Below are 12,445 nucleotides of genomic sequence, written 5' to 3' on the forward strand. Positions count from 1 at the left end.
CACGCAATCAAAGGCCTTGTGGGCATCTAAAGACACCACAACTCTTTTTACGGCATTGTCTGCGGGAATTTGCATATTTAAAAATAGCCTCCTCAAGTTAATTGCCGTGGATTTATTGGGCATAAAGCCAGATTGGTCTGGGTGAATCAATTTATTAATCACTTGGGACAGCCTGTTCGCCAGGGCCTTCGCCAAAATCTTTATGTCAGCCATTGGAAGTGAAATTGGTCTATACGACTCCGGCTGCTGAGGGTCTTTATCAGCTTTAGGAATAACCACAACAATGGCCTCTCTCATTGATGGGGGCAGCACTCCCCTCTCCAACGACTCAGAGAATACTGGCTCCAATTTGGGCATTAACTCTGCATTGAGAATTTTATAAACCTCTACTGGGATACCGTCCGTCCCCGGAGCCTTCCCACCCGCCATATCCGCCAAAGCCGCCTTCAATTCTTCCTCCCCAAGCGGTTTATCTATCCACTCCCTTTCCTCTCTACCTAGTCTGGGTAAGTCAACCTCATTCAGATATCTATTCATTTCCTCAGGACTTTTATCCACCCTAGAGGAATATAATTTACTATAAAATCTCCGAAAAACTTCTAAAATTTCCCCCCCCTGAGTAACCGCTTTACCTTCCTCTGTTCTTATGGAATATACATGTGAAGAATCACGCTGTGCAGAAACCACCAACGAGAGCAAATGACCCACCTTCTCTCCCTCCGAATAGAATGTTTCGTTTTGAAAGGCTCTCAACCTATCTGCCCTACGCATATGAAGTTGATCGACCGCTGCCTGAGCCGCCCTCATACGAAGTTGCGATTCTCTTGTATTCTGAGAGGCCAGTGCCTCTTCTGCCACCCTCAGCTCCTCCATCACTGCATTGTCTTGAATTTTAGACTTAGTTTTATGTCTCGAGATATCCCGGAATAAAATTCCTCTCAGGTACGCCTTCATGGTGTCCCACACTATAAGATTCCCCGCACTCCCTTCATTAATCCTGAAAAACTCCCCGAGTTCAGTTCCCACCTGTTCTATATCCAAATACTGTAGCCAGGAGGGGTGAAATTTCCATCCCAACCCCGCTAGACTACTCCTCCCTGTCATTTGTACCGATACCAGTACTGGGCTATGGTCCGATATTACTCTAGGCTAGTGTTGAGCGATACCGTCCGATACTTGAAAGTATCGGTAAGTATCGGCCGATACCGGCAAAGTATCGGATCTAATCCGATACCGATACCCGATACCAATACAAGTCAATGGGACACATGTATCGGACGGTATTCCTGATGGTTCCCAGGGTCTGAAGGAGAGGAAACTCTCCTTCAGGCCCTGGGAACCATATTAATGTGTAAAATAAAGAATTAAAATAAAAAATATTGCTATACTCACCTCTCCGACGCAGCCTGCACCTTACCGAGGGAACCGGCAGCGTTGTTTGCTTAAAATTTGCGCTTTAACTTCCTTACGCGAAGTCCCGGCTTGTGATTGGTCGCGCGCCGCCCATGTGACCGCGACGCAACCAATCACAGCAAGCCGTGACGTAATTTCAGGTCCTTCAGGATTTTAAAATTACGTTCCGGCGTTGTGATTGGTTGCGTCGCAGTCACATGGGCGACGCGACCAATCACAAGCCGTGACGTCACGGGAGGCAGGAGACGCGCGCATTTTAAAATGCGCGCGTGTCCAGCCTCCCGTGACGTCACGGCTTGTGATTGGTCGCGTCGCCCATGTGACTGCGACGCAACCAATCACAACGCCGGAACGTAATTTTAAAATCCTGAAGGACCTGAAATTATGTCACGGATTGCTGTGATTGGTTGCGTCGCGGTCACATGGGCGGCGCGCGACCAATCACAAGCCGGGACTTCGCGTAAGGAAGTTAAAGCGCGAATTTTAAGCAAACAACGCTGCCGGTTCCCTCGGTAAGGTACAGGCTGCGTCGGAGAGGTGAGTATAGCAATATTTTTTATTTTAATTCTTTATTTTACACATTAATGTTGTTTCGATACCGATACCCGATACCACAAAAGTATCGGATCTCGGTATCGGAATTCCGATACCCGCAAGTATCGGCCGATACCCGATACTTGCGGTATCGGAATGCTCAACACTACTCTAGGCCTATACTCCACCTCATGTATTAGATTATCCACCCCCCCCCCGTTTCCCAAAGCCACATCAATGCGAGATAAAGATCCATATGTTGTCGAATAACATGAGTAGGCATATGTCCTAGGATTTCGCACCCGCCACAAATCTATCCATCCTATTTCTCTTAGATAATTTCCAAAGGGAGTAGTGTTCCCTTCACTTCTCAACTCCGCATGTCTACCCTTGTCCCAGTGATCATTAGATATATTGTTCACATCACCCACTATAAGAAGGGGCACCCCATCCCACCTACCCGTAATTTCCAGAATCTCCTGTATCTTTTTCTTGGAATATGGTGGTGGAATATAAATTGACACAATACAAATTAACCTATTAAATATCTTGCATACTAAAAACACAAATTGGCCGTCTTTATCAGTGGTTACCTCAATCTCTTCAAACGGAACACTAACGTGTATCAAAATGGACACACCTCTGGCATAATTTGAGAACGTTGAGTGATACGCCTTTCTCACCCATCTCTTCTGTAGAATAGCAACCTTTTCCTTCACTAGGTGAGTTTCCTGCAGACATATCACTGAAGGCCTCTGTTTCAGTACATATTGGAAAATGGCTGTTCGTTTAGTAGCATTTGCAAGGCCCCTAATTTTCCAACTTAGGATTTTAACCTACCAGCCCATTGTAACTTATAGAAACAATGAATGAGTTCAAGCTCCCTAAGGTCTCAGCCCCAACCCCCCCCCTCCTTCCCCCCCATCCCCAATTCCCAACTGAAATAACTCTCTATCTCTCCCCTCTCTTAAGCCCAACCAACTCCTCTCCACTCTTAAGTACCGTCACACTAAGCGACGCTGCAGCGATACAGACAACGATGCCGATTGCTGCAGCGTCGCTGTTTGGTCGCTGGAGAGCTGTCACACAGACCGCTCTCCAGCGACCAACGATGCCGAGGTCCCTGGGTAACCAGGGTAAACATCGGGTTGCTAAGCGCAGGGCCGCGCTTAGTAACCCGATGTTTACCCTGGTTACCAGTGTAAAATGTAAAAAAACAAACACTACATACTCACCTTCGCGTCCCCCGGCGTCCGCTTCCTGCACTGTGTGCCGGCCCTAACAGCAGAGCGGTGACGTCACCGCTGTGCTCTGCTTTCACTTTACGGCCGGCGCTCAGTCAGTGCAGGAAGCGGACGGCGAGGGACGTGTGACAGACATCAGAGGGTGAGTATGTACTGTTTGTTTTTTTACATTTTACAATGGTAACCAGGGTAAACATCGGGTTACTAAGCGCGGCCCTGCGCTTAGTAACCCGATATTTACCCTGGTTACCATTGTAAAACATCGCTGGTATCGTTGCTTTTGCTGTCAAACACAACGATACACGGCGATCTGACGACCAAATAAAGTTCAGAACTTTAATCAACGACCAGCGATATCACAGCAGGATCCTGATCGCTGCTGCGTGTCAAACACAACGATATCGCTATCCAGGACGCTGCAACGTCACGGATCGCTAGCGATATCGTTTAGTGTGACGGTACCTTAAGAATATCAAAATCAACTCTCCCTCTCAATTTGAGATCTGGGAACGCTGTTTCACAGCCTAACGATACAAACTCTGCGTTCCTTCAGCTCCCCCGCCCACCATAACCAAAATGCAAATTCCGTTGCGCCGCCGAACACAACCTGATGATATCAAAACACCAAAAAGTCATAGCGTAAGTGCCAGTTAGCTATCAAACCAAACTTAACAATGAAGGGTTAACAATTGACTCAGTAGCACTTAAATCAGTTTCAACGGGTCTGTCCCGCTCTGATATGTTTAGTATTGAGATCCCACAAAATAGATTTTTACTCATTTTTTCTAATAAACGTTCTACAATATTCTCCAGAATTAATATTGCTATTAACATTCCAAATAAACAACCATAACCTAATAACAATACTAAAAAGGTTGTACCCACTGAGACTTAGTACTTGGTTTAAGTACTGGGACCCTATGTATAGTAATGTCGCGCATTTCGAGTTTCATTGGTAATTCGGATTACTTTACTAGTCGTGAAGTTTTACTTTTACTGATTATAGGAAATATAGGTCACTTAATATTGTTCGCAAATTATACATAAACCTACACTGTTCTGTAGTCACAACTGGATAGGAGGAAACATTCATTATAAGGACAAGATAATATTGTAAAGATCTGATTCAAAACGCGACAGAGACGTCATTGTAATAGATAGAAATGTGCAAACAGCATTAGGGTTAATTGTATCATCTCCTCTTTCCAAATGCCGCTATTAACCTCTCCCAAAGGAAGAAAGCAGACAGGCGAGGAGACAATGCATGCAGTTCAGAGAAGATCCTGGGTAGTTTGGCATGAGTGCAAAAACTAACCCAGCTGTGCAGTGGTATTTATCCAAAGAACATTCTGTAACAACCATTATCCATGACCGGGTAGCTATAAATATAAAATGCACTAGATAGATAGATAGATAGATAGATAGATAGATAGATAGATAGATAGATAGATAGATAGATAGATAGATATTTGTATATATTTACATTTAGTTATATATAATCTATATATATATATATATATATATATACATGTATATACACATATACGATAATGTAACGCAATCTTCTTACAAAACCCAACATACTTATCCAGTAAAAAAAAAAAATACAATAAGCCAGTGATGATGTGAATGAACATGGAATAAATGGAGTCGTAATAGCATAGTGATGAAGGGTCAACTCACCAGCACAGGTCACTTCAGTGTGGTCTAAGGTGCGCCTGTGAGGACAGCTCTGTCTCAGCTGGAGGTGCATGTGAGAAGAGTGGAGGAACTGCAGCCCTCCTTCAGCTCAATGCTCCTGGGCTAGAACTGTCACTAGCTAGTCATTGGTTTTAGAGGCGAGAGGAACTAATGTACTCTTTTCTTCTTGTTACATAACCTTCAGACTCAGCAATCAAAGCAGTGTGCTCACTTTACGCAGAACACAGGCTCTGAACAAGGCTGCTCTGACTTTCAGTCCCTAAAGTAAGCAGTCCTGTGAAAGTTAATGACATTAACACTTTATGGCTGATTATGCTATGATGCCCTCTGTCCAAGAAGGAATTATCCATATATACACACACCGATGCGTACCCTATAGTCTCATATGAATCTAATCAACGTGAAGTATTATAGGCCGTATATTGATTGGAAAAACATTGAGACATGCTAAACAGGAGACTTACCCTGATAATTGAAGCTCCTTACCTCCTGCTTGTTTATTGCTGCACTGCACCACACCTTTGCCCTCAGCAATTACTTCAATGCACTGACCTGCAGAGCATCCACACACATACTGTATGCGTATGTTCCCATAGAACGCTGAGAGCTATTAATTTGGCTTAATTTCTTATCACATATGAACAACTATAGGACATCCGGATTATTTCTGACATATGTCTCGATATAGAATTTGTACATTTGGTACAGGACTATTTGTAGGTTATTTGATCATAAAAACTTATAAAGCTGTTTCAATGTCAAACTAATGGAATTTACTCAGGGCTGGACTTGGCCGTCTGGCAAATAGCAGATGGGCCAGTCCAGCAGTGGTTCACATCAGCCCAAAACAATTTTACCTTTATGGGTATCTTCAAGATGCCAATGGAGGGTGTGGTCATGGCAGTGTGGGCTGAATAGAAAAAAAAAGGCAAAATGAATTGCCACCGCTCCACCCCTCAGTGTGTCTGGGATGCAGTTACTGACAGCTTGACAATCCAATCCGGTACAGGAGCGTGCTGAAGCTGTCAGTACTTTGATTGACAGCTTGGCCATTCAATCTGGTAGAGGAGTGTGCTGAGCTGTCAGTATGTTGATTGACAGCTCGACTATCCAATCAGTGACTGGAAGGCGTCGGCTGTCTCCAAGTGTTCACTATCCTGGGTGATTGCCAGGCTACTTAACCAAACTGCTTCTCCCAGACCTCTGCCAGACATACATTCATGAAGTAGGTTTGTGCTCCCTGTGCCTTGAATTCTGTATGCATGATCATTTGCTGCCTGACCTTGGACTTCGTTCTGACCATGTGACTTTTTAACCTCTTATGTGATCCGTTATCCTCCTGGTAGTCTGACCTCAGAACGTTACCTGACTACACTTTTGTCTCTTCCTTCTGTTTATGACAAACTCTCCTGGCTTCTGACCTTGGACTCCTTGACCATTCTGACTCACGGCTTGGTCGTGAAATGTGACTAAAGTCACATTACGTCTATTAGATTCATTTTCTTTTTCGCCAGTATGGATACTGTTCACGCACTTTGTGACCAGGTGAATTTGACGCAAGCGGCTCAGAATCTGGCTAAGGATTGCCAGAGTCTGGAGTCATCTCAATATCAGTTGCAGTGTCACATAAACAAATTAATTAAGACCCCCCATAAACCCCCAATGCCGTCAGTGGATGTGACTTCAGTACCCGCTGATGAACAGTTGGTCCGTCCCGAACCTGTGATATACCTCCCCGATAAATTTTTTGGAGAGAAAGACCAGTTTAGGGTATTCAGGGAGAGCTGTAAGTTATTTTTTACCCTGCACCCCCGGTCGTCAGGGGAGGAATTCCAACAGATGGGAATAATTATGTTCCTACTGCGAGGGGGTCCTCAGACCTAGGCATTTTCTTTGTTCCCACAAGCCCCAGAACGGTTTTCTGTTGACACCTTTTTTGACAGTTTAGGTCTGATATATGATGAACCAGACAGAATCTAGGTAGCTGAGGCTAAGATCATGAACCTGGCACAGGTTCCCCCCGGTCACAAAGCTCAGGACTACTTTACCGAGTTTCGGCAGTGGTCCACAAAGTTCTATGGAACGATGCTGACTCAGGTGCTAGCTCCAAAAAGGCCTTTCGGAGACCCTCAAAGATGATCTGGTCCTCCATCACGCCCCTTGTTCTCTGATGGAGGCCATGACTCAGGCCATACAAATGGACCGCAGAATCTGTGAGAGACGTGGTGAACAGCAGGCTCCTTGTTATACTTCTCCGGACCAGGTCCATTTACCCGAGATTAAAATTGCCAGTCTTCGTGCTGCAGAGAGAAGACAGAGACAAGATCTCAGACTCTGTGGTCTCTCTGGACATTTTCTTAAGAATTGCCCAACTCGTCCTCAAGCTGTCAAACCATCGGGAGAATGTCTGAGTTTGGGTGATGGCCGAGGAGGTCACCCAGACTACCAAGTACCTTTTTGTTCCTCCAATAAAGTACTGATAATACGATGTTATCCTTTGAGAACCAAGTGTTATCAACATTGTCGTTCATTGACTGTGGGTCTGCTACTAACTTTGTTGACTCGGGACTGGTTCTGAAGTTAGGGTTAGAGATGTTAGTTTAGAAAGACCCGTTCAAGTTATCACCCTTGACAAGACACCATTAGCTCACAATTTGGTCAAGAGGGCAACGGTTGATTTCACTCTCCAAGTGGGAGCTCTCCACTGTGTATCCATCTCCTCTTTTGTGTTGGATAATTTACCTGCTTGATTGGTACTGGGGTTTCCATGGTTGCAGATTTACAATCATGTTATTGATTAGTGTCAGAAGGAGATTGTGAAATGGAGCCCCAAGTATTACAAAAAAAGTCTAGAAAACATACAAATATGCTCTGCTAGTCTGAAGGTTCTTCTGGGGTACCTGAAGGACTTCTGAGATGTGTTCTCGGAAAAAGAGGCGGAGATATTACCTCCCCATCATCCCTATGATTGTGCTATTGATATTATTCCTTGAGCCAAATTGCCAAAAGATCGCCTTTGCAATTTGTCGGGGCCTGAACAGACAGCCATGAAAGAAAATATTAACAAATGTTTGCGGAAGGGTCATATCTGTCCTTACTCCTCCCCTATATTTCTGTTAAAAAGAAAAATGAGGGTCTCCGTCCTTGATTTCCGAGAACAAGATCATGGTTAAAAATACTTACCGACTTCCACTCATCCCTGACATATATAACCAGCTTCTGGGGGCCTAGGTGTTTTCTAAACTTGATCTTAGAGTGGCTTACAATTTGATAGGCATCCGGAAGGGTGATGAGTGGAAAACAGCATTTTTAACATCTGAGGGTCTTTTTGAAAACCTTGTCATGCCTTTTGGATTATCTAATGCACCTGCTGTGTTTCAAAATGTGATAAATGATATTTTCTCTGATTGCATTGGAAGATATGTTGTGATTTACCTTGATGACATTCTAATTTTCTCAACAGATTTTGACACTCACCAGGAACATGTCTGTGTTGTGTTACAGAGACTGAGGGAGAACGCTTTGTTTGCTAAATTAGAGAAATGTGTTTTTTCGGTTAAGGAGATCTCTTTCTTGGGGTTTATCTTGTCAGCAGAAGTGTTTAAGATGGACCCTGGGAAGGTGCAGGCCATAATTGATTTTGTTCAACCTCGTGATCTTAAGGCCTTGCAGTGTTTTTTGGGATTCGCCAACTATTATAGAAAATTTATCAAGGGGTTTTCGCAGATTGCTAAACCACTTACTGACCTTAAGCGTAAGGGGGCGAATCTCAAGGTTTGGTCTCTGGGTGCTATCAGGGCTTTTGAAAGATTAAAAGAGTGTTTAATGTTTGCACCAATTCTGATCTAACCTGATCTCCAAGAACCATTCATTGTGGAGGTGGATGCTTTGGAGATCGGAGCGGGGCAGTCTTATCACAGGTGCCCAAAACTCTGACTGACCTGCATCCATGTGCTTTTTTTCTAAAAGATTTTCACAGGCGGAGAGAAATTATGATGTTGGCAATTGGGAGTTACTTGCTGTCATTTGGCCTTTGAGGAATGGAGGCATTTTTTGGAGGGGGCGGTTCATTCAGTTACAGTGATCATTGATCACAAAAATTTTGCTTGCATTGAATTGGCTAAAAGGTTAACTCCTAGATAGGCGAGATGGTCCTTTTTTTTCTCTCTTTTTATTTTTTCTATTACATTCAGTCCAGGGTCTAAGAATGTGAAAGCTGATGCATCATCTCGTAGTCTAGATTCCATTTCTCCTCCAGAACCTCATCCTCCATTATTCCTTAGGTTATTGTGATGTCTATGGTAACCTCGGGATTGGGGATCCGCTTCCCAAGGGTCCAAATTATTTGTGCCTGTGTACCTAAGATTGCGGGTGCTACAGGAATTTCATGATTTCGTTTTAAGTGGTCATCCTGGGGTTACTGTTACACATAAAGCCTTTACTGGCCTTTTTTAGTGGCCGTCCATGCATAATGATACTAAAGATTTTGTATCTGCTGGTGAAGTCTGCGCTCTCGCCAAAGTCAGTCATAGCCGGCTGTCTGGGAAATTGGCTTCATTGCAAATTCCAGAAAGACCATGAACTCAGTGATCCAGCAAAAAAACTCACTTTTTTCCTTTGTCAGGTTTACCTAATGCAGAGACACTCTCCAGGTTGTTTATTTCTCATATTGTAAGGTTACATGGGTTTCCTCTGAACATTGTGTCTGATAGTGGAGTACAATTTGTTTCTAAATTTTGGAGAGTGTTTGCAGTAAGTTAGGGATTGACTTGTCATTTTCATCTGCCTATCACCCTGAAAACAATGGTCAGACTGAGAGGACAAATCAATCTTTGGAACAAATATTAAGGTGCTTTGTGGCAGCTCAGCAGGAGGACTGGTCATTGTTTTTACCTCTCGCTCAGTTTGCTTTTAATAGTCAAGTAAATCAACCGGAACCTCACCGTTATTCTGTAATTATGGTTTTAATCCCCATTTTGGTGAATTTTCTAGGATTAGTTCTGAATGCCCTGGGGTGGAGGTCGCTGTAAAGAGACTTGGGGATGTCTGGAGGGAGGTTTAAGAGGTAGAAGAATATTGGGACTTCTCAAATTCACCAAAAATGAAAAGCTGATACAAGACGTTCGGTGAGTGCTGTTTTTAAGATTGGGGATACGGTTTGGTTGTCTGTGAAACAACACCGTGAGCACAGCTACGAAGTGGTGCTATAGTTAGGCTCCCACGCCATATACTTAATCAACATAAAACTTAGCACTCAACTTAGGATGCTTGGAACAGAAGAATTTATTTTGCAGTATACTCAAAACGTTTCGGTTCAACATGAACCTTCTTCAGTTACGTATACGGAATACATGTGATGAATGGGGCCGGAAGTCAGTGGGCCACACAAATTCTATGCTGGGGGACCACAGCCGAGGTATGCAGAGAGAAGTGCTTTAGGAGAGCGAGGTGTAGGCGTGCATGCCGCCAGACGCGGAGTCTACCGCTAGTCTCGAGACTAGCGGTGGACTCCGCGTCTGGCGGCATGCACGCCTACACCTCGCTCTCCTAAAGCACTTCTCTCTGCATACCTCGGCTGTGGTCCCCCAGCATAGAATTTGTGTGGCCCACTGACTTCCGGCCCCATTCATCACATGTATTCCGTATACGTAACTGAAGAAGGTTCATGTTGAACCGAAACGTTTTGAGTATACTGCAAAATAAATTCTTCTGTTCCAAGCATCCTAAGTTGAGTGCTAAGTTTTATGTTGATTACGGTTTGGTTGTCGTCTAGAAACATTAAACTTAAAGTGCTGTCAGCGAGTTGGGTCCAAAGTTTATTAGTCCATATGAGATTCTAGAGGTGGTCAATCCTGTGGCATTTAGATTAAAGCTTCCTCCATCCCTTTGCATCCCTAACGTATTCCATAAATCCTTATTAAAGGAGCATATCCCATCTGCATTGTCTCCCTCATCCTCGCCTCCTCCGTTTTCAGTAGACGGTGGCCTGGAGTATGAGGTTCAGATGGTGGTGGATTCTTGGAGTGTCCATAATTCCCTCAAATCCCTGATCCACTGGAGGGCATATGAACCAGAAAAGAGATCCTGGGTCCCTGCTTGAGATGTGAAGGCCGATCGGTTAGTCAGGACTTGTTTCTAAAATTTCCTGGGAAGCCTGGGGGTCCGGTGGCCCCCCTAGAAGAGGGGGTACTGTCACGGTTCCACCCCTCAGTGTGTCTGGGATGCAGTTACTGACAGCTCTGGTACAGGGGCATGCTGAAGCTGTCAGTACTTTGATTGACAGCTTGGCCAACCAATCTTGTACAGGGGCATGCTAAGCTGTCAGTGTGTTGATTGAGCTCGACTATCCAATCTGTGACTGGGAGGCGTCAGCTGTCTCCAAGTGTTCACTATCCTGGGTGATGGCCATGCTACTTAACTGAGCTGCTTCTCCTAGACCTCTGCAAGACCTACATTCATCTAGTAGGTTTGTGCTCCCTGTGCCTTGAGTTCTGTATGCATGATCATTCGCTGCCTAACTTTGGACTTCTTTCTGACCATGCAACTGTTTAACCTCTTCTGCTCTGATCCATTATCCTCCTAGTATTCTGACCTCGGAACGTTACCTGACCACGCTTTGTATCTTCCTTCTGTTTATAACATACTAGATGGTGGCCCGATTCTAACGCATCGGGTATTCTAGAATATGCATGTCCACGTAGTATATTGCCCAGCCACGTAGTATATTGCCCAGTGACGTAGTATATTGCCCAGTTACGTAGAATATTGCCCAGTGACGTAGTATATTGCCAAGTGACGTAGTATATTGCCCAGTTACGTAGTATATTGCACAGCCACGTAGTATATTGCCCAGTTACGTAGTATATTGCCCAGTGACGTAGTATATTGCCCAGCCACGTAGTATATTGCCCAGCCACGTAGTATATTGCCCAGCGACGTAGTATATTGCCCAGTGACGTAGTATATTGCCCAGTGACGTAGTATACAGCACAGAGCCACGTAGTATATTGCCCAGTGATGTAGTATACAGCACAGAGCCACGTAGTATATTGCACAGCGACGTAGTATACAGCACAGAGCCACGTAGTATATTGCCCAGCCACGTAGTATATTGCCCAGCCACGTATGTCACAGGTTAAAAAATATAAAATAAACATATACTCACCTTCCGAGGGGCCCCTTGTAGTTCTGTCACCTGTGTTCGGTTCAGGCAGCAGCTTCCGGTCCGAGGGTGTGATGACATCGCGGTCACATGACCGTGACGTCATGGCAGGTCCTTCTCGCGCAGGCGCGCAGGGCCTGCGATGACGTCGCGGTCACATGACTGTGACATCATGGCAGGTCCTTCTCGCGCAGGACCTGTGATGACGTCGCGGTCACATGACCGTGACGTCATGGTAGGTCCTTGTCGCACACCAACCTTAGCACCGGAACCTGCCGCTTGCATGAACCGGTCATCGGAAAGGCGGCGGAAGGTGAGTATATAATGAATAACTACAATCAGCAAATCACAGATATCTACTGATTCATGGTGATAATAACAGTCATAGTAC

General features: G+C 44.7%; 1 protein-coding gene across 7 annotated transcripts in view; it reads right to left on the reverse strand.

Annotated features, from left to right (window-relative positions):
- Positions 1–12,445, reverse strand: part of ARHGEF33 (Rho guanine nucleotide exchange factor 33) — a 192,395-nt gene that overhangs the window by 141,981 nt on the left and 37,969 nt on the right. For 5 of the 7 annotated variants that reach the window (XM_077282981.1, XM_077282986.1, XM_077282983.1 and 2 more), the window contains exon 1: positions 4,875–4,992. The exons of 1 other annotated variant lie outside the window; for it this stretch is intronic. In XM_077282981.1, the coding sequence (XP_077139096.1) occupies positions 4,875–4,944 (70 nt within the window). In that variant the 5' untranslated portion in view covers positions 4,945–4,992. Of the gene's footprint in view, positions 1–4,874; positions 5,000–12,445 lie in introns of those variants that run through there. One more of the 7 variants, XM_077282982.1, reaches the window with a different exon arrangement.

This window comes from Ranitomeya variabilis, chromosome 2, assembly GCF_051348905.1.
Source record: "Ranitomeya variabilis isolate aRanVar5 chromosome 2, aRanVar5.hap1, whole genome shotgun sequence".
Taxonomy (NCBI): Eukaryota; Metazoa; Chordata; class Amphibia; order Anura; family Dendrobatidae; genus Ranitomeya; species Ranitomeya variabilis.